This window comes from Clupea harengus, chromosome 22, assembly GCF_900700415.2.
Source record: "Clupea harengus chromosome 22, Ch_v2.0.2, whole genome shotgun sequence".
Lineage (NCBI taxonomy): Eukaryota > Metazoa > Chordata > Actinopteri > Clupeiformes > Clupeidae > Clupea > Clupea harengus.
The window spans coordinates 4,306,508-4,332,285 of record NC_045173.1 but is presented as its reverse complement, the minus strand read 5'-3'; the positions used below and the strand labels follow the sequence as shown (position 1 = coordinate 4,332,285).

The window sequence follows — 25,778 nt, the reverse complement described above, 5'->3', positions numbered from 1 at the left end:
CATTATACCACAGCATTTGGTTCCTACAGCAAGCATGGTGTCCAGCCTGCAGCCTTCCTCTTTGACTCGGTGAAACATTGTAACAAACTAATTATAACAAAAAAAATCTTTCATTTTACAATTATTACGTATGTAATATGCAGAATTGTAAAAAAAGATCCTCCAAAATCAAGGCAAGTGTTTTGAGCCTTAGGGGCGCTTCAGTTACTGTCCTGTGATAATACAACATACTCCATGCAGGATTGTTTCAACAGGAATCCCCTCAGTCAATATGAATTGTGCTTGTGTGGTGGAAACTTGTCCCCAGACCCAAAGGCATGCAAACATATACCTACAAACATACATTTACACACACAGATACGTCAACTTAAATAGAAATGACAGGCAGAGAAAATGCAGAACTTCCAGACAACTTCAGTGAAAAAATATGGCAATAGAATCTCTTTCTTTCTACAAAATGGTTTAAATACCCACCCCCATCAGAAAAATAAACAATACAGTACACAGTATACTAAATAACCTGTTAAAATATCAATTTAAACATGTCTCCTGTTTGTATTAAAATGACTTCCACAATTTACATACATGTGTGATTAAGTCTACTATGGAGTAAGGCTTGGATATTGGTTTGTGACACGTGTAGATTGTGTCATATGATATGTTAACTTGCTATGGGGTAGTGAAATGGAGACTGATGAGCAATGACACTCATTGAGGTACTGTCTATTTTTATCAGGCTGACAACTTCTGTAGAATTAATGTCCACTTCTGAGTTCAGCATCAGTAATGCACTGTGGCTAGCCAATTTCTCTTAAAAAAAAGAAAAAGTATTGTGTGTCAGTAGACACAGTGAAGTAAGCTGACATTTGACTGAAATCATGGTGTTCACACTTTTCAAACAGGTGTGGCGACCTCCCAAAGGCCATTGTTTGTGTGAGGCCAGGAAACACCAGAATGACAGTATGTGACGCATACAATGGTCCTCCTACACGCCGTGTACCGTCACAGAACCTAACCAAAAATATATTGAGCTTTTATCCTAACTCACCAGGCTCACAAGACAATAAATTCAGATTGTCAAGCAAGCAAACCAATATCATTAACAGACAAAAACACACGTGAACCTGATTCAAGAAAATTGAAACCATTCAAATCCAGTAAGTAAAAATGATTAAATCACCCTTTCAGTGTAAGATTGAGTGCAAAGACTTTGGACTCCAGGAATAAACGTCCTCTGCAGTTAACCTTGGCCTGTAAGGCTCCAAAAACCAGCAATGTGACATTAGAAGCCAGGGAAGAACCACTGTGTTTAAAAAGAATTGCATCAAATGTAGGCAGCAGTGTTGTCCACTCGCTCATCTGAGCAAATGAGGCACAAACAGTCTTATACTGTAAGGCCACAATAAGCAGTGTACAACAACCAATTGAAACCACCCTCCATGATACCCATCATTTGAGTTACTAATCATATTTCAACGTGCAAACAAGGGAAAATGGTCAGGGCCATCACTAACCCCTTACTGCATTGCCCACGAACTGTCCCCCCTGTCTTTGGTCTTCTCCTGCGAGTCTCCTGTTACAGTACTGTTAACTGGTGTTCAGTTTCCCCTAAAGGGTGGAGGTGGCCACCAAATGTAGGTCACCTTCTGTGTACACACATGAATGACGGGGTGGCTTGTGCATAAGACACTTTGCATAGGATTGTTCACGAGCTGGTAAGCCACTAAGGGTACTGATCAGATATTTCCAGATGAAAGGGAATGGTTCAAAAGGTTTTTTTGTGTGGTTTATGAGCAAAACTACACATTGACTTTCAATACAGTCACTTTTTAATTTTTTTTAAAAAGAGATTAAAAGAAGTTAATTCTCCATCCAAGAGGTATCTTCAAATCTGGTAGTGCAGAGAAGAATGAGAAGCTCATCAGCAAATGGTTCTTAAGACGTCTGAGAATGTTCCGATGTTCTGGGGGTTTCTGTCTAACACGCGTTCCCATCGTGCTCTTCAGAGGCCACAGCTACTCCTCCATGGGGAGATGGGAGAGGATGGAGTGCTCCTGAGCAATGGCCGCCAGCTCTTTGAGGAACTCGGTGTAAAGGACAGTGCCGTACACCTCTGTGCGGTTGGCTGGCAGGATGGTCTTGGGCTGGGCCACTGGGTGCTTTGCTCTTCCTCCGTCCCCGTTCTCCAAAGCGTGAGGATCTGGTTGCACGTCTGTGGGTCAAAACCAGACAAATGAGTGGCTTAGACAGGGAGCTCATTTCTTTCAGGAATTTCACACTTTTATTATACTTCACATATGCGTTGATTTACACAAGCACAAACAGTACGATTAGGAACAGTAAGGTTTGATGATATCAGTGATCATGCTGTTCTTTTCCTAGAGAGCAGCCAGGTGTGAAATGAACAGCATATAGACAACATTTCAGACGAGAGGTGATGCAGAGTACATCTGACGAGTGCTCAACCTAATGTGTGGTCTTAGACAGTCTTCATGAATATTACATGCAGAGCAGACAGTTGTGACTTATAGCAGTGATATTATGAGATGAATAGTGGAAGCATGAGAGTATAAGTCAGAATTTGAGAGCATGAGAGCATAAGTCAGCCTTTTGAGAGCACCAACAGGGAGGGCATAAAGAAAACATTCAAACCACCAAGGAACTTCATATTGAGACAAACTGTTCAATACAAACTACTTCTGGTTTTCATATATAGGCCACATAAATGCAACCATATTTTGTTTTCACATTCAGAATAATTTAAATATATACAGAATAACTGTATTATATACAGCTTCTTTAATATAAACTAGATATACTATATATTAGGGGTGGGGGAAAAAATCGATTTTTCGATTTCTCTCGATTCTCTCTAGAACGATTCTGTCTCGATTCAGAAAAGTTCATAATCGATTTTTTTTTTTAAATACATTTTTTTTTTTTTTTTTTTTTTTTTTTACACATTCATTTTGTGTTGAAATGCAAGCTGCATCGATTATTGCATTGTTCATAGAAAGTCATAATTGTGACAAGGACACACTTTTTCTCTAATAAAAAAATAGATCTGTTGATTTTCTTTAATTATCAAACACAAAGTAGGAAGTGATTTGAGACTCTGAGTAGCAAACTCAAATGTTTTAAAAATCGAGATGCATCGATAATCGTTTTATCGGTTTAGAATCGATAATCGGTTTAGAATCGAGAATCGGTTTAGAATCGAATCGTTGACCTCTGAATCGGAATCGAATCGAATCGTGAGGTGCCAAGAGATTCCCACCCCTACTATATATTGACCTCATTACGTATTCATGAAACTCATACATTCATTGACTGAACCTCAGGATGATTACAGTTTGTTCAGATGCAGACAAAGGAAATAATCTACTTCCATCTGAATTCACATATGTATGGGCAAAATGTGTGTTAGACCTAGCAAGAGCAAACAGCACAGACAAAACAGTCCCCAAACTTTAAACAACTTAGATATGACAATGAACACCAGGTTCCATGATGAGTAACACTGATAACGTAGTTCACAACATGTAGAGACAAGAAGCTGACTAATAATAAACTTGCCTTGACCCCAGAGTGAACTCTCTCTGGCCAGTAGGGAGTGCTGGGCAGCTGTCAGCAGTTCTGCTAAGTCCTTCCGGGTCATTGCAAGCTGATCAATCTGATTCTTCACAGAGGCCAGCACCTGGAATCACACACAACCCAGCACATATTAAATTGCAGGCAAAACAGGTAACACTTCAGTGGTCTCCTGGACATGTCCTGGGCCAAACACCAGAAAAAAAAGCAGTTTATTTGTATTATTCTCATCCCCCAAACACTGCACAGCATGTATTTGTCAAAGGATATTTCAACTCATCTTTTGAAGCTCTCACTCTCATTTTATTGCAGGCTTTCCATCAGGGAAGGCAGCTCCCTCCTATTTGATTTACTTGTTTACATGCCATTTTTAATTATGCATGGAGGAATACTAAAAGCGCTTCTCTGGAACGTCTCTCTTGAGACTTGCTCTATTGTGAAGGGCGCATGGGGGAGCCATTTGGAAGGATTTCTGGGATGGTGCCTGTCACAGAACTCCGGAGACATGCAGGTTCATTGGCTGGCTGGTTTGAGTCGTCTCTGAGGAATTTAGAAGATCTCAGAGCAAAACCGAGCAGACAGTTGTTTTTTTTCTCTCCTTCTCCTCTCACCTCAGTGTTGACAAAGCACTACTGACTGAGCAGAGCAGAGCAGTCTCTGTTCTCTGAAGGAGACTCTGGGCCAGTACAAACTACACAGCAGATGTCACGGGTTAGTGAAAAGACCCTGATAGGAAGATTATGGAGCACGGAAGGAATCGAGCACAAAATGGGAAAACTGAAGACACGAGTGAACTTTTACAGAGCCACTGATCAGCACAGACACACACATACAAAAGACGGAATCACTTTAGAGAGTGAGACATCCTCAGTCAGACAGACAGGCCATCAGACTCAGCAGGTGTAATCTCCGCTGTGTTACCCCAGGGCCTGATTCAAAACCATGGTGTCACGCTATGTTAGTGGTGGGCTTTCTCACTGATCACAGACATGTAGTTTATGAGTTCACCTGGTAGAGGGAGCGGACGCTGGGCTGGAGCACCACGGTGGTGTTGAGGAGGAAGGAGCGGAGGATGGGCTGGGGGTAGGTGGCCAGCTGGGCCAGGATGCCCGTGAGGAGCAGGTTGACGTGCAGCGAGTTATCCAGCATGTTCTCCAGCCGCGACAGCAGCACACTCACAAATGGTCCTGAGATGGATATCAACTGGGTCAGGCACACCAGCAAATCAACAAAAATACTGCACATTCTAAACACATGGGCATATTATGACTGCTTCCTATACTGAAGATGTAACTGCCTTAACTGTTGTAACTTTGTTTTCATTTTCTATTATTTTATTTTATTTTCTTACTATGCTTCAATGTGAGCTCATACTCACATGCGAGGAAAACTATACTAGAAATGGACACTTCATTGTTTACCAGTGAAGGGCACCCCGTGGGTCCTGCTCCCACTGCGGGGCTTGCTTGCAAATGGTGAGGGGATCTTGTCGGCCTCTGGAGTTTCAGGGGAAAAGGAGTTAAAGTCCACTTCCTCCTCCTCCTCCTCCATGGGAGAAATGGGCCGCTGAAACTCCTTGTCTGCTCTAATGGGGCTTCCCGCCTCCATCCCCAGGGTCCGGATTAGTTCCTCATACTGGGCCAAAAGCTCTTCACCGTCCAAGTTGGAGTCGGCCTGTAAACTGTGTTTGCCCTGATCCTCCTCAGCACTGTGGAGAGGGGAGAGGCTCAGGCCGTTACTGATTGGCCCATCACTGTCCTGACAGCTCTGTGCTAGCTGGTGGTTACTTGAGTCTGCTAATGGAACTCCTGAATGAGTTTGCTTGTCCGCGGGTGTTGTGTTCACAGCTTTAGGCAGTTCAACGGGATCGCTAGCATCCTTTTGTGCCACAAGGTTGTACACCATGACATCATTTTGAAAATCGGACTCCTCTATGTAGGAGCCCTTGATAAGCATGATAGCGTTCTTCCTAAGCTCCTGGATGTGTTTTGGGGGCTCGACTGGGATGGGTTTAGTGACCTCTGGCTCTAGTGGGGGCTGAGCAGCGCCTGCGTCATAACTGTCATCCCACTCCAGCTCCAGTAAGTTGGGGGCAGCGGGGGAATCTCTCTGGGGGTCTTGACGGGGCCTCTGTGGGGGAGGAGGAGGAGGGGGCTTCCGAGAAAGGGTCGGTGCGCGTGGCCTGACCGCGTCCTCAAGGGTGCTAGGCTGGTACTCCTCAGGTGGGGGTTTTTCGCCATCATAAGGTGCCGACCACACCTGACAGGCGCGGATGCACTTGCTGATCCCACCGCGGGCATCATACAGGTAATGCAAGTAGCTCACATCCATGTAGATCTCAGAGCCAATCACACAGGAATGACCCGAGCTATCTACCTGAGAGCAGTCCTCATCGGTCTCTGGGAGAAAAATAAAATGCAATCATGTAATAACTGTAAAACTGTATTGTTAAACTGGCCCCAATAAACTTATATCAGCTACACAATGAAAAGTGAATTTCCACTCAAAAAAAAAAGTGAAAGTAATATAATAATATAATAAATAACTTGTATAACATTTAGAATATGAACAGTGATAAGGGAGACAGAGAAATGGCAAAATCATTTGAAGATCAGGCTGTAATAATCAAAGCACACCGTGTTGTTTACAGACTGCATTTGCATATATTACCCACTAAGTCTGATGAAAAGTCTTGCAACAGCAAGAGATTTAATTTGGTGCTAGGCACCTTCTTGACTCAGATTATCACAGGAAACGCCACTGTGGTTAAAACCCACACAGATTTGGATCAAGTCCTACGTACCTGTTTTGTCTACCCAACACCAATCCCTTCAATAAGATTCTACAAGCAATCCAAATCAACTATTTTGAACCACTTAATAGCAGATCATATATCCCTTGACCTAAAAACAGATTTACTCTTTCAAATCCAGTGGCACCCAAACACAGCCATAGCCACAAAAACAGTCTATTTTCAAGTGAAATCAGGTTCTTTCTTTCTTTCTTTCTTTCTTTCTTTCATTTGCCCTTTCTCTAGCATCCTTCCCCTCGTTCTTACCCATATCTCCACAGTGAGCACCATCTCCAGCCTTGGACCACAAGACTCCCTCCAACTGTCGCAGGGGCGGAGGGATGACGTCTGGGGAGCAGCAGGAGGGCGTGAGCGACAGGAACTTGGCCGCTGAGACCGAGTAGCAGTCCCTTTCCCTCAGGACTGCACGCTGGCTCAGCATCATGTGATTGCATGGGACCAGGTACCTGCATATTAGACAGCAGAGACCCTCATGAGGCTACTGCTGAGGACAGCAGGCATGGCCAGTGACCGTGCTCAAGTCTGCAGGTTCAAACCCACCGTGGGACGTGAAACGATGCAGGTTGCAAACAGATAAGTACAGACTGAAATCTCAAAGTTCAAAGTTCAAAGTACTTTATTTGTCATTGTCACAAAAACAACGAGACAGTAGTAAATCTCCACACGAAAGCCTAGAAAGAACCCCTGAGGCTTGACAACCTCAAACACAGTTCTATTTGGATCTCTACAAAGGGCTTCAAAGATTTCTGTGAGTGCATTAGGCAGATGGCCTAAATTCACACAGTACAGCGGAGGCATTCTGAATGAGGCTAGCAGGCTCTTTCCAGACTTGTTACTGGTGATCGGCTAAGCTTGTTTTGAAACTGTTCAATCACACAGGCTGGGTGCACAGACAACAGTGGGTTATTAGCTACAATATACCTATGCAAGTTATAATAGCAGGACGTACACATACAGACCTATTCAACTGGTATTAACATTTTATAGACTACGAATTTGTGCAAAAATTGGTAAAAATGACAAACAGGCTCACCTTAATATGAGCTGTAACATGACATCCTCACAATACAAGCCAATCAGAGTGCGGAACAGGGCCAAGGATACAGTCCCCAACTAGAAGGAAACAGGCGCATCACAAACAACAGATAAACAGCAGTCCAAAAGATACAGAAGAGGAGAAGACCTGGCTCTCCATTAGCAACACTTTCACAGATTAAACCATTATAAAAGATAGACTTCATTCTAGCAGTTAAGTGTGTTGAATACATTCTTCTGGAGGTGCAGTTTTGTTTCAGAACTATATCTGGATCTGGCCAAGAGGATGTTTTGGGCTGAATTCACGAGGACTTCCTCCCTTAATGAGCTCTTTCGTTGAGCATCCTGTTCTGCCAACAAACAGATCTAGAGATCATTGATAGACTCCTTCAGTCGCTCCTTAGGAGCCCTGAGATGTTATTGACCAAGCATTATCAAGCCATTGTTCTCCAAACTCAGGGAAGGCCACTGACATCACTGAACTCCAGTCTGACGTATGAGGAACATTCTAGAGGCTTAACTGTAGAAGCGTATGATGTGAATCATTTTAAAGATTTCCAAAAATTTATGGTGAACTATGGTGATGATGAGCTACTCTAGAGGTTAATGTGCTCAATAACTGAAGCAGAATGGTAGCAATTCAACTCCAAAACAAACAACAGTTCTTTTGTGATGTTCATGTCACCTTTCAAATGATCTCCAAAAGATGTTTAAACAGAATGGCAGTTATTTACATGTTTGCCTTTTAATAAAACAAAATGGCTTTTCCATAGAGGTTGTTGTGCTTTATTAGACACTAAGGTAGCTACCCTGTCAGACAGACAGCCTTGGCTCTTTTGATTCTGACATTTCTAATATTATTCCAGCCAGCCCAGAGGCTCTGCCTTTATCTCACTGAGTTTACCCAGCGAATGAAAAGTCAAACGAATGTCTGTCCTTTATTGCCAGTGGAAGATGCCAGTGTGTTCACAAACAAAAACATGAAATCCACAGTACGTGGTGCTTTGTCTACTGTTGGTTGATGGAGCAAATACTTCATGGATAGGTAAGATGAAGGTGACCGTGTCATGGACTTACTTGGAAAGGCACATTGATGCGGCTGACCAAGGTGTCCAGGATGTGGACGTTGTCGTGGCGATGGAGCAGGATGAAGCTGAGGAAGGTCTGCAGGAGTGCTGGTTCAGACACGCTCCTTAGGAACAAGTCCAGGTAGGCTGTAGTGGTCATCACCTCCTCCAAGGTCAACTAGAACATGGCAAACAGAGCGGGGTTCATGACAGCTGTTGTGTAAGTGTTTCACTTTCTCAGTATTTTACAGGACTAGTGTTCTGAGGTCTGGTGGCAGCTCAAAGCTAAATGCTGACCTTGTGCAGAGCTGGGGCCAGGACAGGTACCAGGAAGCCATTATAGATATACTCCAGCAGTTGATCTCTTATGGAAGGATGCGCCACCTAGAACCAACAAATAGGGGGGTCAAACAAATACACTACAGCTGTTTTAGGAGCACTTAAGAGTGGTCTTAATGGCTGAGGCTGTGAAGCATTCTGGGAATTGATTTTAAAATGTCTAAAGCACTGAGGTAAAGTGAAGTTAAAGCAATTGTTTAAGAAACAACAGTGACCTGGATGACAGCATTGCAGAATTCGAGGGAATTTAGAAACTGCACAAGAAAAGGCATCTGTTGCCAGTCCTCTCTGTGCAGGCAGTGCCACTCCTCACTGCGGTCCTCCAGCTTGGTGGGCAGGGAGGAGTAGAGGCCACTCAGACCAGTGGCCAGCACCTGAGAGCAGAGACACAGAGGAGCAGGTCAGGAGCAGGTCAGGAGAGGTCAGGAGAGGTCAGGAGCAGGTCAGGAGCAGGTCAGGAGAGGCAGCATTCAACCACAGTAGGATACATCGACCCAGTTAGGAAATGGCGCTTTGTCTATATTTAGAGTGAAATGTTTACAGCAGTATTGTTGTGTTGTGACTGTTGTGTATACACCGATGAAATGAGAAGATTAACTCGACTCGTGCTCGTAATGACTTTGAATAGGCGTCTCTCACAGTTCTCTAACCAGATGTAGTCTCAGGTAACGGATCTGATGGAGCCGCGGCGCACACAAGGGAAACTGCTGCTCCCCCATCAGGTCTAATAACCATCTCAAACAGACGCCGGCTTACTCCTGCGTGCGTGGGGTAATCACTTAATATGGATCAGCTGACTACCCCGCGGTGTGTGTTCCGTCAAAGTGTTGTGACGTAAGACCTAATCATCTGGAGTGCGGGGGGTGTCCTAAATCTGGCCACTGGCACTCGGCTCAATGCAGGTGATGTCAGCGAGTTCATGAGTGATGATGAGCACACAGGACTGTTTCCGCTGAATGGAATGACATCTTCAGCGCGTTTTATGTGGCCTTACACTAGTCAATTGAACAACAGAACTCACAGACACAATAAGTAATGACCACATCCACTATGCGGTGAAGGACGATCATTGCTATTTCCATTGAAATGAGAGAGAATGGACAAATTGTGCTCAGAGCATGAATGAGTCAATGCACTTGTTCTATGGGTTCTTTCATCATGGCTAACCCCAGAGGAGAGAGAGAGATAGAGACAGTGGAGAGCTAGAGAAGGGAAAGATTTACACAACTGTGTGAGTGGTATTGATATTGTCAGCGTTACCGGGCAGAAGTAGGTGTTCTCTGCGATGTGCCGGGCCACCACGTGGTTCTCGGCCGACAGGGCCATGATGAGCAGCAGCGCGTCCCGGGCCTGCTGGCCCACCGCCCCCTCCCGGTGGATGAAGGGGATGAGCAGCGAGAAGATGAGGAAGTTGGCGGCGCCCTGGTCCTCGCTGGTGTGGAAGAACAGCTCCAGCACGGACGGGTCCTTGGCCAGCACGCAGCACAGCTGGTGCAGCAGCAGCACCAGCTCGGCCTCCACGGCGGGGGAGGCGGCCGACGCGGGCCCCGGCGAGGAGCAGGCGGACAGCAGCATCATGAGCGGCCGCAGCACGGGCTTGTGGTGCAGCAGCGGCTGCCGGGCCTGGCCCACCAGCATCTCGTACATCTTCAGCTGCTCCAGCTTCATGTCGTCGGTGAACTCCCGCCGCAGGCTCCACAGGAACAGGCGCTCCATCACGTTCTCCATCACCACGAACTCCAGGATGGGGCCCATGGCGCCCGCTTGCCCGCACTCTTCCTCCATCAGCAGGAAGAGCATGTGCTCCACGTAGTTCTGCACGGCGCTGGCCTCGTCGCCGGGGATGGGCCCGAAGCGCAAGCCACCCAGGCCCCCGCTGCCAAGCCCCCCCAGGGCCGACACACCTCCCCCACCACTGCGCAGGGGGTCATGCTTCTCCAAGATCTTCACCACCTGACCAGAGGAAGGACAGGAGTGCTGGTTTTACTATTAATGCATATTATGTATGTATGCCATTATCTCCTCCTTGACATAAATGATACAATGACTATTAAAGACTCCCTGAGTAGAACACAGATAGAGAGAGATAATACAGATAAAGGGCCGTTTCTAGACATAACAACCCGTCCAAACAGATCCAGCACCATGTTGACAAAACTGTGAATAACTATACTGACGGGATTGTAAGGGTTTATTGTAGCTTTGGGTGGAGTGACAGCTCAGTCACCTCACTGGCTCTGAAATGAGCAACCTTAAGAAGGATGAATGATGCATTTCAAAGACAGCTAAATGCAGACGTTAATGACAACATACATTTGTTGTGTTTCAGTACCAATGCAGATGCTAAACTGACACAGAGCCTCCATTCTTCACTCTGCTCATTTCCCTGGTCACTAAAGTCTATGCTAACAGGATGTATTTATCTTGTGTTTTTTTAACCAAACTTTCATGTACAATATGACTGTTACTCTCCCAGTCCAACTGTCCAGACTCGAATGGCACAGAGGATCATAGATCTGTTGCTAAGGGAACAGAGGAAGCAGGGGACCAAACAACAATAAGCCCAGTGTCTAACCCATAGTCTGCTACCATGGTAATCATTCAGGTGATGTCAGCCAGCGGACGCACAGACCAGGAAGAAGCAGAGAGCCAGGACAGATAAGGAGGCTGATGCTTCATCCCTCCTGTCACTGTGAGCTGAAGGTCATTTCCTCCTACCACAGGCTGCTTCAATCATCACAGACGGGCTGTGCTCGGGGAAGTCAGGGCAATGAAACAGATGACCCAGAGACTACTTATAACCACAACCAAGTGGAGGTGGGGAGGTGTTACACAACACGATGTGATCCCAGGACTCCATAGGTGGGAGTATTGATGTTCTCTGCTGAAGACCCATGTGATTGAATCTGATTGAGTGAAGGGCTTATATAATGGATTCACATGACATCCCACTTACATCTGTGTGGACGCTAGTTACTGCAACTCCCGTAAACATTCCAGTTAATATATTTGTTTAATTAAGTTTAAGCAATTGCATTGAATGCAAGCTTGAGCATATACATGTTATTGCTGCAGTTTACGCATACAAAAGTTTAAAGTAATTGAAACAGAGTTGAAAAAAAAGATTCTTAATTCTCTAATACGCCAAGTAAATTCTCCCACTTTCCCCTTACTTTTCCCCTCTCCAAGCAGTAATGTGGCATTAACCTTATTTGTAGTCTCCCTCCACCTCTCTGCCCTGCACATAGTTGCGCTGTCAGGCTGATTTGTTTTCAATTCGCTACGCTACTCGCCACTCTTCATCACTCAGTCAGGAGTCTAATTTCAGGCTTGGCGGTCTGCACTCTCCTATACACAAACAAAGCCTGTTGTGTTCGGGGGCACTGGCCGACCAGAGGCTTTCAGGGCAGCTGCTATGTGAGGAGGGAACTGCTTGCCAACATCCACAGAGGGAATGGGGCAAGCATGGCCAGAATCCAGGAGGGTTTCACCCCACCCCACCCCCACACACATACATGTACACAAGTTGGCACATGGGATCATTAGTTTCTCATCAGATGAGACTGGTGCTGATGCCAGTCCCAGCCCTGTCAGAGCAGTCATGCGTGCCCCAGTCCCTGCCCCAGTCCCTGCCCCAGTCCCTGCCCCGCACACTCTGTTCTTGCCCCGCATAAGCACACCTGATTAAAATGAATCAACACCTTAGTGATTAACTGGCACGCTAAACCAGGCCTGGATGTTTTGACTGCTGGATGTAATAGGCACTGGTTTCCAGAGTCTCCATAAATCTATAGGAAAACACAATTTCAACAAAGATGCACAATGATCACAAACAGTTGTATTCCATGCAGTCTAATGCACATCAATGATGGATTTCGATTAATCTCTCTCCATTCAGTGTTCTTTCTGTTTCGACTTGCGCTGCCTGACTCAGTATAGATCATAGATGATGCTCTCACCTGTGCCCAGTGGTTCTTGAAGACGATCATGCATGTCTCCGGGTCCACCCCCTTCAGGACCAGCGATTGGCTGCCTTGGTTCCCATTGGCAACCACAGAGGCCATCATGATGCTGGTGCCTGTGTTGCGTGGGTTTAGACCATAGTGTGGGAGGCAGAGGTGGTCCTCACTGAGCAACGGGAGCCATGGCAACCGCGCGGATGCTGTCGAGCCCCGAGGGCCTGTGGAGGAGCATGACAGAGAGTAAGTCATAAAAACACCCACACAACTATGGAATGCTAGGCAAAGTATATACACACACATAGCACTTTGCTCCACAGTGGAAACATTGAACTGAATACACCGAATCAGCCACGATAACAGCCCAACTGTAAGAAGGGTGAATACAAATAAAGATTGAACTTCAGTCTTATTCGGATGAATTAGAAGGATAGATCCAGTATGAATGGCTCTGTCCATTCAAGCCTAAATGAACATATGCTCATTCACTGCCATCTCAAATTAACTACAACTTGTTATAGAAAAGCAGAAGTCAATAGCAGGCTCTCCCTGCCTTTATTCAACAGATGAAGGATGTCAATCATGTTAAACCAAACCAAACCAAGTTTTCTGGCACCTCTGAAAACAGGCCTGTTGAACCACAAACACAAACACGAGAGTCCTAGAGAGAGTCAAGCCTCTGACACTCGACTCCCGCCGAGGAGCTGGCTTCACTCTCACCACTCTCCACACGCTGGCCTCACACGCCGGCCTCCCTCTCAGCTCTCCACACGCTGGCCTCACACGCCGGCCTCACACGCTGGCCTCACACGCCGGCCTCCCTCTCAGCTCTCCACACGCTGGCCTCCCTCTCAGCTCTCCACACGCTGGCCTCACACGCCGGCCTCCCTCTCAGCTCTCCACACGCTGGCCTCCCTCTCAGCTCTCCACACGCTGGCCTCCCTCTCAGCTCTCCACACGCTGGCCTCCCTCTCAGCTCTCCACACGCTGGCCTCCCTCTCAGCTCTCCACACGCTGGCCTCACACGCCGGCCTCCCTCTCAGCTCTCCACACGCTGGCCTCCCTCTCAGCTCTCCACACGCCGGCCTCCCTCTCAGCTCTCCACACGCTGGCCTCCCTCTCAGCTCTCCACACGCTGGCCTCACACGCCGGCCTCCCTCTCAGCTCTCCACACGCTGGCCTCCCTCTCAGCTCTCCACACGCCGGCCTCCCTCTCAGCTCTCCACACGCTGGCCTCCCTCTCAGCTCTCCACACGCTGGCCTCCCTCTCAGCTCTCCACACGCTGGCCTCCCTCTCAGCTCTCCACACGCCGGCCTCCCTCTCAGCTCTCCACACGCCGGCCTCCCTCTCAGCTCTCCACACGCTGGCCTCCCTCTCAGCTCTCCACACGCTGGCCTCCCTCTCAGCTCTCCACACGCCGGCCTCCCTCTCAGCTCTCCACACGCCGGCCTCCCTCTCAGCTCTCCACACGCTGGCCTCCCTCTCAGCTCTCCACACGCTGGCCTCACACGCTGGCCTCCCTCTCAGCTCTCCACACGCCGGCCTCCCTCTCAGCTCTCCACACGCCGGCCTCCCTCTCAGCTCTCCACGCTGGCCTCCCTCTCAGCTCTCCACACGCCGGCCTCCCTCTCAGCTCTCCACACGCTGGCCTCACACGCCGGCCTCCCTCTCAGCTCTCCACACGCTGGCCTCACACGCCGGCCTCCCTCTCAGCTCTCCACACGCTGGCCTCCCTCTCAGCTCTCCACACGCTGGCCTCACACGCTGATCGTGAAACTAATGAGCCAGCAGAGCCAGAGCATGCGGCCCAGCTCCCCAGGGAGGAAAGGGCTGGTCCTCCTCAAGACCACAATGCCGAGCGAGGCCAGACCATAGCCGAGCCGGGCCAAAGACAGCTCGCGGAGCGCTCCAGCCCACAGGGTGCTGATGCCATGCCAACCCCGCCTGAGAAAACGTCCAGAGGACCCTGTGACAGTCTTGGCCTGGCGCAAAGACAGCTGGGTGATAATAGGTAGTGTTTAGTGTCATTAGTCTAATGCTATGGACTGATTTGTTTGGGCAGACTGTGACTACAGAAGCACTGCATGTCAACAATCTCATGATATCTCTCAGCATAGGAAATCAAGGATGTAAAACTGAGGTGACACTGAAAAGATGATGCTGTCTGGCCTCAGTGAACTCCACTTCCTTGTTATTTCCTTGTTAGAAGGCTCAGGACGTCAGCGACCAAATAATGCATACAGTAAACAAATGCTTGAGAGTGAGTTGCCATGACAGCCAGAGTCATATTCATATCTGCCGCGGAGTGTAAATAACTAAGGAAGTATAGATGGTCTGTTCTGCCAGACATCCTTTCCTTGGAGGATACTGAATAGTGTCTGTTATTATTGGAATGAGGCGTTGACATGAATGTACAAGTTACTAGTCCAACAACAGACCTATGGCAAGCATTTTAATCAGTTTTCTATATTTCATTTCTCACTAAATATTACATATAATAAATAATATATAATATATAAAATCTATTCTGTATTTAGTAATCTTATGTACATTTCCAAAGTAAATGCCTGTTGTTCTAGTGTACTCCAACGTGTGGTTTGAGTTATTCCCTTTGACTGTCTGTGTCTGTCTGTGTGTGCCTTTAAATCCCTGACCTTGGTGACCTCTGTGTCAGTGCAACCCACACAACAGGGGGTCAACCGACAATTATGCCGTTTTGGACAACGCAAAATGGCCAATCAGCAACCTTTTATTTGGTGTTAATAGCCAATCAGAGCTCTGACATGTTTAAAAAAGACGAGGACACTTTCATACCACAGGGTATACACCCACCTAATCACCCACCCACCCACCCCACCCCACAAATCCCAGACATTGACAAAGCAGTGGAGAAATAGTTTGAATATCCCAGTAAATCCCATCTGCTTCTACTTAGACCTCAGAGAGAGTGTGCAAGGAGGACTACTCAAGAATCTAGAGTTAGTGTTCCGCACTCCACAAATGACTAGAATTCCACCTACCTCTCTGGGACCATAGCTGCCTCTTGTTTGTGAAGCGGAGTTTGTAAAGCAAAGTTCTGGATGTTTAGAAACTACCCTTGCATGGCAGTGAAAGAGGAAGGCTCTGGGAAAGACTGCTGTGGGACGCTACAGCACTGTGGTGTAGAGCTGCTCTGAACATGCTGTGGTCTGAGAAGGGAGGAGGAGGAGGGGGAGGGAGGGGGGGCAGCAGGAATGTGTGTGTGTGTGTGTGTGTGTGTGTGTGTGTGTGTGTGTCTGTGTGTGTGTGTGTGTGTGTGTGTGTGTGTGTGTGTGTGTGAGCGAGTGAGAGAGGGAAAGAGAGGGGAGGAAGTGACTGGATGAAAAAGTATGAGCAAGCGATTTGAATTGTAGACATGGAGTGGGAACAAGGAAGAGGAAGACAGGGTATGGATGGAAAGAGAGAAAGCATGACACAGAGAAAAGTTGTGGGTGTGAAAATGGAGGAGAGGAAAACCTCTTCCTCCCAGTCAGTAGACACCATCAGCTACCCATGGTCAGCATGAGACAATGACCCTCAAATGAACCACCAAGCCAGGGCCCCATACTGTGAGGACAAACAGCCATTATGAACCCAACCGACAACTTCATTCATTCATGAAAACCTATCCCATCATCCCCCACTGTGTGGTCCGTTCCAACTCACCACTCCATGCAACAGGGAAATGAACAATCCGGCTCAGCAGCAGCGGCAGCAGTCCTCCCAGTCAGGGCAAAGGCTGGACAAACACACTGCTTGTCTCTTCAGCCCCTGTCATAAGCAGCCGCCCACCCCCCGCCAATCACCCCGAAGCCCCTCAGACTGCTATTAACCTGCTTAGGCTGGAGGTCCAAGAGACAGACCAGCCCCACACAGGGGGTCCAGCTGCACCAACACCCCACAATAGACAGAGAGAAGGGGGGGGGGGGTGTGTAGTAGGGAGGGGGGACTCCAACAACACTCCACAACATGCTCACTGACACCTGCACAAGCATTTGTTGTCACCTAGATATTGCACATATGGGTTTTCTGGGATACACGGAGGAAGACTGTACTCTTTATGGAACATTCATTTCTCAGGAGTTACTATAATGTGTTTGGGTAATACGGTTTTGCTCTACATAGGTAGAAACGGTTTCAGTAACGTTTATGTGACCCAGATCTGTGGCGTGCAGTGAGCCTCAGTTTGGTTGTCGGTGCCTAGCGTATGCTTAATTCTGAGCTAATCTGGCTTTTTTAAGGCCTATCAGACAGATTTCCCGAGCAGAATGAGTGTGTGGTTATGGGGTCACCCACACACAGGCGTGAGGGATTACAGCCACTCTCAGTTCTGATTAACTCAAGCCCGGCGTCTACAATACACTAACAACGGATCGGTGTCCATCTGTGCTTTACAGGCGCAGCCGTGCCCGGGATAGGATCATCTGCTTCATGCAATTAGAGCACGCTTGTGTGGTATGCCAGGCCTCTCCCTGCCCACTGACCCCTGGAGACCAAGGCAACGGTACCTCCACCCTCCACTTCATTGCCATGACAATGCATACCTTTTGAAGGTGGGGTCAGTTTCACAACTTAATTCACCATCAACAAACAATAATGACGAATAGGAGTCCATCCCCCTACAGATTACTTTAAAGTGCTGGAAAGATCCACTGAGTGAAAGTTCAAATCCTGATTTGGGTAAAGGGGTTAGGTTGTCAACATGACCCCAAGGATGTGGTTGGTTAAGCAGCCCACTGTATTTGAGAAAGCTGACCCAAATGAAAGGTGCATTCATCTCCGACTGCGGCAGCTGCTGGGGGCCCGTGGTAGAGCCCCTCAGGACAGGGAGAGGCGGCGGCAGCACGGGGACGGTGCTCTACATCCTCAAAATAGACCAGCAGGGCACGCATGCCACACAGCTGAAGTAGGCCAGTGCACTGCACTACTCTGAAGAGGCAGCCCGCAGATCACACAGATTCTCAAACTTAGCCCGTGCATGTGTTTGTGTTTGGTGGTACGTTTCTGTGTGTGCACGGGGGGACCGCACACTGGGGACCTCCTTATCAGCCATTCTGTATCACAAGCAGCCTGCGTACTCCACTTACCTGCAATTACCGAATTAGGTGATTATGTTAATTGAGATCATTTTGTCTTGCACACCGAAGATCTTGTGACGGATAAGTTCAAACATGAGAAAAGCCATATAAACAGTGAATAAACAAACTTCCTTCAGAACTGAAATTAAGAAGCTCCCTGGTGTGAACTGGTGTGGGCTGCGCATGTGTGAATGCAAACGAGTACACTGGATTACTGTACAGAGTCAAGATGTAAACAGGAAGATGAGAGAGAGGAAAGGCTCTGAATGCTCCGCTGATCAAGACCTGACCTGACCTTAGAAAATACCAAAGGGAAAGATCAATCCGTCCCGTGTTCCAACAGAGAGTTAAAAGGGCCCCCGTGGAGAAATCTCCCTCATCTACAGGCTCCTCATCAGCAACTACCAGCCAGCCTCTTAATTAGAAGCTTCCCCACTCGCTCTCCCGCTCTCTCTCAGATACACACACACACAAACACATAGAGCAGCCCGAGAGCAGGCACACTCACACCACATTCTGCATTGTGCTGTGGATTCATATAGAACATGTGTGTGTGTGCACACGTGAAAAAAAGGGCTGGTCAGGGGGGGTTGCACATTCCACACTGAATGGGCAAACTCATTTCAGGCATGTGGCAGTGTACTGCAGAGTGCTCCACATGACATAAGAGGCTACAGAGAGGGAAAGAGAGAAAGACAGAGAGAAAGACAGAGGGAGAGAGAGAGAGAGAGAGAGAGATAGAGAGAGAGAGAGAGAGAGTGAGAGAACTGAAGTGCTGACTGCTTGAAAAAAATGTCCACTTAACAGAAACATTGCATGTTAAGTCAAGGGTGAATGTGGCTAATGTAAGCAGCGCTCTGCCTTTTAATGTTTCACTACAGCCGGTGTCCTTGGTACAGACTTGAGTCTGATATGCGACATGGTAACAGAGTGCAGGCAACTCAGAGAGGGCTCGGCCTTCCAGCTCTGTAGTCATCTCACATATGAAGTCATCATAAGCCTATCAGGTTTCAGTGAAATTCAAGTCCACATGATGTGCTGGCTTACAACATAAGAGGCAGAGACCTGGCTATGTAAAAAAAATAAAGGGGGCACATCAGAGATCACCACCTCAATAAAGCACCTGTTCAAATCCAACTACCCAGCAGCCTGGAGCTCATGTGACAGCCTCTCTAGAAAAGACCCACACTAAATGGGAGCACACACAGGAAACTTCAAAAGGTACAACAATAGCAGAGAGAGGGATGAGAGATAATGCCACAGGGCTTACAGGGCAAGACTGAATTTGTATGTGTATGTGTGTGTGTGTGTGTGTGTGTGTGTGTGTGTGTGTGTGTGTGTGTGTGTGTGTGTGTGTGTGTGTGTGGGTGTGTGTGTGTGTGAGTGAGAGAGAGAGATTCCACACCCATTCTCTGTTCCACCCGTTGCTGGCGAGATAGTCTCCCTGGAGGTTTCACACAGCAGGGCGAGGCTGGGCTCACACAGCAACCACACCTACCTGGAATGGGACTGCTGTTGGAACTTGTGCTGCTTGCACCAGCTCAACACATAGCCTAGCACATACCGTATGTGACTCCTGGACTACACCTCCTCAGCACATTGGGCACCTGATCAATCACTAGCTGATTTTACTAGCTGACTCTCTCTCTCTCTCTCTCTCTCTCGGCCCATTGGGAGCATGTTCCTGTTGAGCACTTTGTTCCAAATGTTGACATGAATGGGCATAGGGTCCTCAGGGCTAATGCATATGTTAGTCTTTCAATTTCCAAACCATGCAGACATTACCCCATAAAAGTGCTGCCAGTACAATTACTGACATTCATTGCAAGTCTCTCTCATAGAGCCTGTTTTGTTAATGTTCTAAGCCTATGAAGTATCGAAGCGGTTGATTATTCAAGAAACACACTGCCACTATCACCATACGACAACACAAAACCAGAACACACACACTTGATGAAGCAATAATGACGCAGGGGAAATTTACAGGTCCGGGTGTCCAAGGAGACAGGGGGAGGTTAGGGCCACAGCCGTGACAGGCTCTGCTGAAATATTTACAGGTGGGAGCACAGAGGGCCAGATTACCAGTCACTATTTATAGCCTCAAGCAGCACAGGGCCATTAACAAAGACACAGCACGGCCACTCACGGCCACTCATTCCTCCACAGCTGTCTCCAGTGGGTGCCACAAACCTCCTCAGATTTACTGCCCCTCGCCCTCAATCACACCACGGGCGGTCTTACAGGTGGAGTGTTGTGGCAAACAGGGAGAGCTTTGGTGCTAGCCTTCAAGAACTTCTTCAAAATAGGTCTTCTTTTGGATACTTAGATTTAGGGGTATGGTTGAATCCACATTGTTAACGTTAATTGTTATTAGTTCAACATCTTAGCTTGAAAAGAGGATCAAGGGATTAAAACTTTGTCCAGTAAAGTATTAGCAATAGCCTGACAGACTGCGGTGGTTGCTATCAACCTTGGCCAACATCAATTATCAGAGAGTTGGTCTAATAACCTGTGATTAGCCTGGCCTGATTCACTGCATGAAGGAGACCCAGCACCTGTTTGTGAAGGCCATGCTGAACACGTGACTCTCCCCTGGGCCATGTGCGGCGTGCGGCGTGCGGCATGTGAGCACCCAGTGCCAGGCTGATTTACATGTTCAAACAGAGCACCGCAGCTAGGAGCCTGACAGGAGACTCTACCAGAGCAGAGCCCCAAAGGAGAGTCTCCAGCGGTAACCAAGGAGGTGTAAACACACGGGAGAGGGAGACCCAACACCCAGGAGGACATGGAAACACATGACAACATCGCACACTCCCCAGACATCACGCGAGGAGGACACTGGGCACAAACATATATGGACACCTGCACACAGTTTCTATGACGATAGGTTCACTGCTTACGTACGCGGACATCTCGCCTTACTACATCTGCTATGCCATCTGAGATGTGTGCATGCCACCCTGGGCTGTTTACCAATGGCTTCCAGCACAGTATTTTGGGTCAGCAGATATACATCCAAATCAGGGATTGTAGGTGACAGGGCACAATGGGCAATGTTCAAAGTTGTGTTTTATGTTCGCTCCACAACGGCACTATTGAGGGGAGCATCTTGCCAGGTTCTGATATGGGTGCTTTATGGTGGAGGAGGAGCTCAGTCAGCCACAGACAGACACACAGTCCAAACACACAAGCTGATAACATTCAGAGAGTGGGTGATAATGTTGCTCCTACTGCTGATATGAGCAATGCAGAGTTGCTAATCAGGTAAAACAGAGGGGCAGCGTGGGTTTGAACCAGCTCGGCTATTTTTGACTACTCTGAATTCACACTGTTTGTGTGGACAGTAACGCTTGGCTACCAGCCTACACATCATAAGGGGTATTATGGCTCACCTCTGTAGCCCAGACTGGCGGGGGTGTTGAGGGTTGAGATGGAGATAGTAAACAGACCATCCCCAGCAATGGGAGACACAAGCAGTCACAAAAAAAAACATTCAATCCTTGTTACTCGCCATTCTCTACCTCTATCTACATCAGAGGACATTTTTAGCGACTGATGTCACTCGGCCAGAAGGACAAAACATGAAAGACGGCTTACCGATTTTTTTTTATCACAAAGACAGACTCTGGCACAAAAGAGGGCCCCAGCATAAGGGCCTTTGTGGGAGAGATCTGAGTGATCACCACTTCCTCTGCCCGCCTGCCTGAACGCAGGCAGAACAGATAAAAAGGACTCGTCTTTGCATGAGCGGCAAGGAAGTGTCTGACTGAACCACAGAGAGGAGAGGGAGGGGTAAATTCGACAAAGAGGAAAAAAAGAGGATAAGAAATAGGAAGAAAAATGGTGATGACAAAGACATCTCCTCTGTGCTTCTACACTCAGTTTAAACTGGTCATGTGAGGAGTCTGTGGCTCTCATCCAAGGATTCTCATCCTTACCTCCTGCTCAAGGTCTTCCTTCTCCAAGTTTAGGAGAAGAGGAAAATAAAATATGTGAAGTTACATTATTGGTTCCAAGTTTGTAAGTGAGAGCTATGCAGAACTGGAATTGGTCATCATTTCAGGATTACATTTTTTGAGTGGTAATAACTAGCACCTGAGGACCTGCCCAGCCCCAGCTAGCTCGGTCTCTGGGGCCCCGCTGAGGCTCCCAGGAGGAATGCTGAGAAGGCATTGAAGATAGATTTAATCCCAAACACGGGACACGGCTGAGGTGAGCCAGGCCACACGGCTTGATGGGAACGACGGGAACCAAAGCCATAACCATGGCTATAGGTTGCCACCCTTTATCAATTGTTAGAAAAAATAACTTTGACAGCCTCCTGGGACTGAGTAAATGACCATCCAGAAACACTGAGCGTGTCCAATTTCATATAATCCTTTAGGGTGTGAGATGACTGAGAAGCTTTCAAGTTTCAAGTCACATATTTCAGGCACAGCATAAAAAGCAGTTTCTCTTTATCTGAGACGAGTAGCATAGCCAGAAATCCACCTGCATATATTTGATTTGTGTCAGTGCTCTACCATTCATCAACTTTGAATGGATTTGCATAGAATGCAACTGAGCAACTGCAACTCTTTTCAAAACCACATATGTGTGGTCTTTGTGTGCTTCCAAAGAAAGCGTAAAAGATATATCTCTTTAATATCCACAAACACATACACTAGTCGTTACCTCACACACCAGCCATGCCAAATAGAGGGTGCAGTTCCAGGACAGTAAGCTGCTGAGCCTGTCACAGGTGTGGTTTCTAAAGAGGTTGAACCAGAAATGTCACAAGAAAAGGCTGATTAGAGTTTTGGAATGTACTACAGTCTCCTGTCACCCAGACAGTCATCTGAACAATATTCGCCTGCTCTGTAAAGAGGTGGCCAAAACAGCCAATATTAAGAGAATCTTTGCAAGTGTACAGTATATTCAGTGAACTTTATTTGCATGCCAGGATCTGCAACATTGCATGTTCTGTTTGTGTAGGCTACAACAATCTATTTCAGAATAATGTTTGAGAGCCAACATGGGCACAGATGGCTTGTTAACAGTTGGTTTCCAGATTTTACATGATGAATGTGTTAACTGGCACAGCTCTGCTGGTATTTCACCGACAATTACATATGAGCACTAAAAATTACGAATGAACAGTTATGAGGGTCTGTGTATCTCTTAGTCAATCCTCTCATCACCGTTGAATCTGTGCAGAAACTGAATTAAAAGCACAATAAACGTTGCCCTATACTGACACATTTAATAAAGCTGCAAGGTTAACACTAAATGTAAAACATTTTAATGCAATACAGGTGGTTGTAAAGGGAAGCTACAAAACACAGTTATGTGATAGTTGCAACATTACACTTTGAAGAAAAGAGGAGAGGGACTAATAAGAAGACAACAGACTAAAGGCTATGAGAAAATGGGACCAGAGGAGGCTGAGATGAAACATTCCAGTTCCATCCACATGAAAGTGAGGTCTGTTGAAGCAGAAAGATCTTGAAATGTCTAGGGGATCAGCTACATTCATAAAGAGCTTTAGTCTGTGCCCTCTCACTCTACCATTCTCAGTGTTGTGACCCTTGGCAAAAGTCAAGGTCAAAGTGAGCTATAGTATAATAATATTACTATGGTGGTTTGCTGGAAGAAATAGTACCCGGTACCCAATACTCCAAACATATGCTCTTAGGACAGAAACAAGGAACAAGAAAACCCCAGAGTAATGTCAACATGAGCCACTAGTACAGAGGCATACATGGTCCATTGATAACATCACACGCTGTTTGTTAGCATCCATTTGACTTGAGGTTAATTGAGGTTATTTTCTTATCTGATTCGCTGTAAATAATATTGAATACAGCAAAAAGTCAACAGTAAATCAACAAAATAATCACTGACACTCTTTTACTTGTAGCATCCTATCCTAAAGTGTGGTTTTACAAGCATAGCAGCTATGTTTTTGTTTCACAATATGGAGCCTGTTGACGCTATGAGATACACAAATACATCAATCTTATGAAGATTCACAGTGTAACAAAATCCTTGTTTAAATATGAACATGACACCAATATACCCAATTGAAAAGAAATGGCATACAGGCTGAGTCACTTTTGGAATTACCTATATGAGGACAAGAAATTGTGTAGGAACTGTAGACCTTGCTTTAAGTAACCTACAAAGTTGTAATTTCCCCACTCTGTAGTTAACCAACAACATTTAAAACTTCGGAGGCCTGGTTTCAGTGGCAGGGTAGGATCACATCCTAACGTTATACAGAATGACACAGGCCTAATTTACACGTAATTAAGTAGGGTAACTTAATTTAAATCAAATTAACTTCACGTCAAAACTCCATTCTAAAATAGGCCACAGGCTCGTTGGTCACTGAAGTGCTAGAGTTGACGAGAAGTTGACAGTGAACACTGTGTGAACACTGCTGAGTTCGACTTGGCGGGGCAAAACATTCGAGTCGTTCTTGTACCTGTGAACAGCTCTCGGTGCTCGAATCACATATTACAAGTACAAAAAAAAAAAAAAAACAGGATAACGAATAACCTATTGCCTAGTGTTCCTGTGGAACTGCGTTCATATATTTAAAAGGTGGATACTGCTGTTACGCATGTTTCGTTCCCTCCAACTGGCGCACGCTTTGACCACAACTTCATATCACATCATAATGATTTAATGAACAAAACGTGCGGACGCACGTGAAATGTTAAAAGTAGCCTACCCAACGGCTACTGTAACAATCTCTAACGTGAACATTAGTTCGGCTACATTGCAGTTTACATTGTGCCTAAAGCATACAATAACAAAATGACAGTATAACTTTGCGCAGAACAACCCGACTATGGCAACGTTTGAAAATTAAGCTAATTCAAATGTATGTAAACATAGGCTTCTGAAGAATCAGAACTCACCGTAGGACTATCTGTCGCAGCTTCAATCAAAATATGTCCCTTTAATGTTACTGACGAGTTGGAAATATGATTGCCGTGATAAATATATTTCAGGTTCTCCACTTGAAACTCTTCAGTGGTCTCACTCGCTCCAGAATGTTCTTCATTGTTTTATCAAACTAACCAGATTTAGTGTAATTAAATGTCATCAGCGACCGCCCTGCCTAAAATATCGGCAGCCCTAACCTGAATGTTGCGCTGAGGCAAGGTGAGTTTAGAAGCAGTTAAGCTCCACCCCGTCAACTCAATCGCAACTGGAGACGGAAAGCGCTGCCTTCTTCAAACATCTCGCAATAGACACTACAAGGCTAAACTACTTGGTTTTCCCCCACAGTGACAAAAGCGTCCAAATATTTCACGAATCCGTTTGCAAACACACAGAAGGATACATTTTCAAGCTGTGACTCAACTACCCGTAAATAATATGTAACCGTGCAGGGTGGTCACATGATAAATTATTACATAATCCTCCTGTTAGGCTACATCTGAGTATCTTAATAGCATAATGTGTTCAGGGTATGTCATGCTACAGCGTTCCCCCACAGCCCGAATCGTAATGGGTTTTAAGGTTTTAGAGGGTGCAGTAGTGCAAAAATTGAAAAATAAAAATACAACAATAGCTTCAGTTGGATGGCATTCTTACACTCCTTCCCACGACATTTCAGTATTTCAAAGCGTTTAACCCACCATTTGAATTTGTGCATGGACCTATTAAGTGACGCGATTGTTTGCGTAACGTCGGCTAATATTTCACTCTGCAACAGCAGAGGGCAATAAAACACAGTACATACTGTACCACTACAACTTTTTCAATATCAAGAAGTCAGAGACAGTCAGTAAGCTAAGTGGTTGGGTGATAAAAGGAAAAAAAAGAAAAGAAAGCCTACATTGATACGAACAGGTTTTGGAGATCACGTTGCATATCGACGTAACC

The 25,778-nt window shown here is 46.5% G+C and overlaps 1 protein-coding gene across 2 annotated transcripts; it reads right to left on the bottom strand.

The window, feature by feature from the left end:
• Positions 1-814: 814 nt before the first annotated feature.
• fhip1aa (FHF complex subunit HOOK interacting protein 1Aa) lies at positions 815-25,778 on the bottom strand. 2 transcript variants are annotated; one of them, XM_012831747.3, is made up of 12 exons: positions 24,806-25,776; positions 12,804-13,024; positions 10,105-10,797; positions 9,060-9,218; positions 8,803-8,889; positions 8,516-8,683; positions 7,437-7,516; positions 6,650-6,849; positions 5,013-5,990; positions 4,600-4,778; positions 3,577-3,697; positions 815-2,212 (listed from the first exon to the last, which is right to left on the bottom strand). In XM_012831747.3, the coding sequence occupies exons 2-12, from the start codon at positions 12,909-12,911 to the stop codon at positions 2,016-2,018; spliced, it is 2,970 nt and encodes a 989-aa protein (XP_012687201.2). In that variant the 5' UTR covers positions 12,912-13,024; positions 24,806-25,776; the 3' UTR covers positions 815-2,015. The 2 variants fall into 2 exon arrangements, with proteins under 2 accessions (XP_012687201.2, XP_012687202.2); XM_012831748.3 differs by lacking the exons at positions 815-2,212; positions 3,577-3,697 and having other exon boundaries at positions 4,732-4,778; positions 4,970-5,990; positions 24,806-25,778.

What these genes read in the sequence shown, in the direction of transcription:
- fhip1aa (XM_012831747.3), bottom strand. Translation starts at nt 12,911, where the DNA reads ATGATGGCCTCTGTGGTTGCCAATGGGAACCAAGGCAGCCAATCGCTG. An exon ending in AGAACACCTACTTCTGCCCG is followed by an intron (nt 9,219 to 10,104) that starts GTAACGCTGACA and finishes CTCTGCTCTCAG; the next exon opens with GTGCTGGCCACTGGTCTGAG. An exon ending in TGGCCCCAGCTCTGCACAAG is followed by an intron (nt 8,684 to 8,802) that starts GTCAGCATTTAG and finishes GCCATGTTCTAG; the next exon opens with TTGACCTTGGAGGAGGTGAT.